This window comes from Macrobrachium rosenbergii, chromosome 50 (genome assembly GCF_040412425.1).
Source record: "Macrobrachium rosenbergii isolate ZJJX-2024 chromosome 50, ASM4041242v1, whole genome shotgun sequence".
In the NCBI taxonomy this organism is placed as follows: domain Eukaryota; kingdom Metazoa; phylum Arthropoda; class Malacostraca; order Decapoda; family Palaemonidae; genus Macrobrachium; species Macrobrachium rosenbergii.
The window spans coordinates 38,731,707-38,734,206 of record NC_089790.1 but is presented as its reverse complement, the minus strand read 5'-3'; the positions used below and the strand labels follow the sequence as shown (position 1 = coordinate 38,734,206).

At 38.6% G+C, this 2,500-nt stretch overlaps 1 protein-coding gene across 1 annotated transcript in view; it reads left to right on the top strand.

Moving 5' to 3' along the window:
* The window catches only part of LOC136832859 (dynein axonemal heavy chain 5-like), a 401,416-nt gene that overhangs the window by 389,593 nt on the left and 9,323 nt on the right, over positions 1 to 2,500 (top strand). The window contains 1 exon segment of the mRNA XM_067094521.1: positions 294 to 476. Coding sequence (XP_066950622.1) covers positions 294 to 476 — 183 coding nt within the window.

Below are 2,500 nucleotides of genomic sequence, written 5' to 3'. Positions count from 1 at the left end.
TAAATTGTACATTGTTGCTCTTTAATTTGTTTTGCCAACTAAGTAATTACATGCACTGCTGTAAAAGTTATTAAGATTTGATCACGAAACACGTCACAAATGTTTCTTAACCAATGCTCTTATTTTCCTGGTGAGATTTCCATATTTATGGTAGAAATGTTGATAACTCTTGAATATGGGTAAATCCAGGCAGATATTTTGCTATGTACTTAGTCTCCTCAGTGGGTCCGCCTTGCATCGCAAAGTACTAGTTAATTATGTATCCTAAAATGAATTTCTGTTTTGGTCATCAGGAAGTTACTCGTCAACACAAGGGCTGGTCTCTCGACTGCGTGATTCTTCAGAACCTGGTGACTCGTTTTACTAGAGAAGATATCCATGAACACCCACCAGAGGGAGTTTACATTTATGGCCTCTTCTTGGAAGGTGCCTCGTGGGATCGAAAGCAGTGTCGTCTTATCGAGTCAAGGGCCAAGGTATTGATGTACTTATGCAAATAAGTTTCTCCTTAATTAAATTCTGAACTGTTAGCAGAATTCCTTAAGCATTTATTGATATCTAGATCACACCATTCCATAAGGTAAATAATTAACCTAAATTAGAGATTTATAATTGCTTTGCTATTGATGGTGGTATGCAAAAAAGGCTTGTGAATATTTGCCATTGAGAAAAAGAGAAGAATATGAGAAGGTTCCACAAATGTCTAGTTTTTTTGGTTATTTGAGATATCGATACTGAAATGTGATAAATGTTGTGAAAATGGTTGTAGGTGGATGAAGTGGTGTGTGACAAAAGAATGTCAAATGTGCTGAAACTGAGGGTCTGTTATACCGTGATCAGACCAGGGCTGATGAATGGTTCAGAAACCTGGGCATTGCTGCGGAAGGAAGAACATAAGCAGTGATGATACTGGGGGATTTTTGGATCTCACTTTGTATGGCCATGAGTGGGAAGGAAAGAGTGAAGACAGGTAGAACCTGTCAGGAATAGAAGGTCCAGAGGGAGGTAAAGGATTAGATGGACTGACAAAGAGAAAAAGATTTTGGAAAAAAGGGTCTAGCAGAGGAAGGTGCTTGAGGTAGTTGGAGGAGATACATCAGTGCTATCGACCCCTTAGCTTAGGGATGGCGGTGAGAATGGAGAAGAACTGGTTAAATAAAAACAAATAATTTCGCTATGCACTGCGGCATTAGATGGTAATGGATTATTTTTGACCTTGTAAGATTATCATGCCGTCTATGCAGAGAGTAGACCATGTTCCATTTCACAAAGAGGCATTATATTACTATTTTTTTTTTTATTTATATCTATTATTGATTTTCTGTCTTTTAAAAAATTTGTATAGCGAAAGTAGTGGGGAATTACAGTAAATCACTCCGTTACTGCAAGCGCAGATATTGAGGAAAATGCATTTTGTCATATGGAAGTGTAATATTCATTATTCCAGCTATACAACCAAGCGTCTTAATTTTCATATTCAAATTTCAAATTGATAATAAGGGATCTTCCATTAAAGAGAGGTATAAGTCAATGACGAGTCTGCTGTACTTTTTACCCGTCGTGAGAGGGGAAGTTGTACTTAGCATCGGCATTAACCCACCTCCGCCATGATAGTTCATTGGTACGTTTGGAACACGCAGCTCTTATGAATTTTTTTATCACACCATGATTTATATACAACCATAAAGCCACAAATGTCACTTAATATCAAATTCACGCTACGTCGGGAATATCTCCGATGGAGAATTATCACCGAAGGGGAATTTTTAAGTAAAAAATGGATTGATACTGCCAGGTCACGAACGCTCGACCCAGAACTTACCCAGCAACTCCAGTCGACGTTATCACTGAGCTATCAAGAGAGGTATAAGTCAATGCCGAGTCTGCTGTACTTTTTACCAGTTGTGAGTGGGGAAGTTGTACTTAGTCTCAGCATTAACCCACCTCCGCCATGATAATTCATTGGTACGTTTGGAACACACAGCTCTTATTATGAAATTTTTTATCACACCGTGATTTATATACAATCATGAAGCTACAAATGTCTCTTAATATCAAATTCATGCTACCTCGGGAATATCTCCGATGGAGAATTATCACCAAAGGAGAATATTTAAGTAAAAAATGGATTGATACCTCCAGGTCACAAACCCTCGACAGAGAACTTACCCAGCAACTTCAGTCGACGTTTCCACTGAGCTATCAAGAGAGGTATAAGTCAATGCCGAGTCTGCTGTACTTTTTACCCATCGTGAGTGGGGAAGTTGCACTTAGGCTTGGCATTAACCCACCTCTGCCATGATAGTTCATTGGTACGTTTGGAACACAGCTCTTATTATGAAATTTTTTATCACACCATGTTTTATATACAATCATGAAGCTACAAATGTCGCTTAATATCAAATTCACGCTACCTCTGGAATATCTCCAATGGAGAATTATCACCAAAGGGGAATATAAAAGTGATAAATGGATTGGGACTGCCGGGTCACGAACCCTT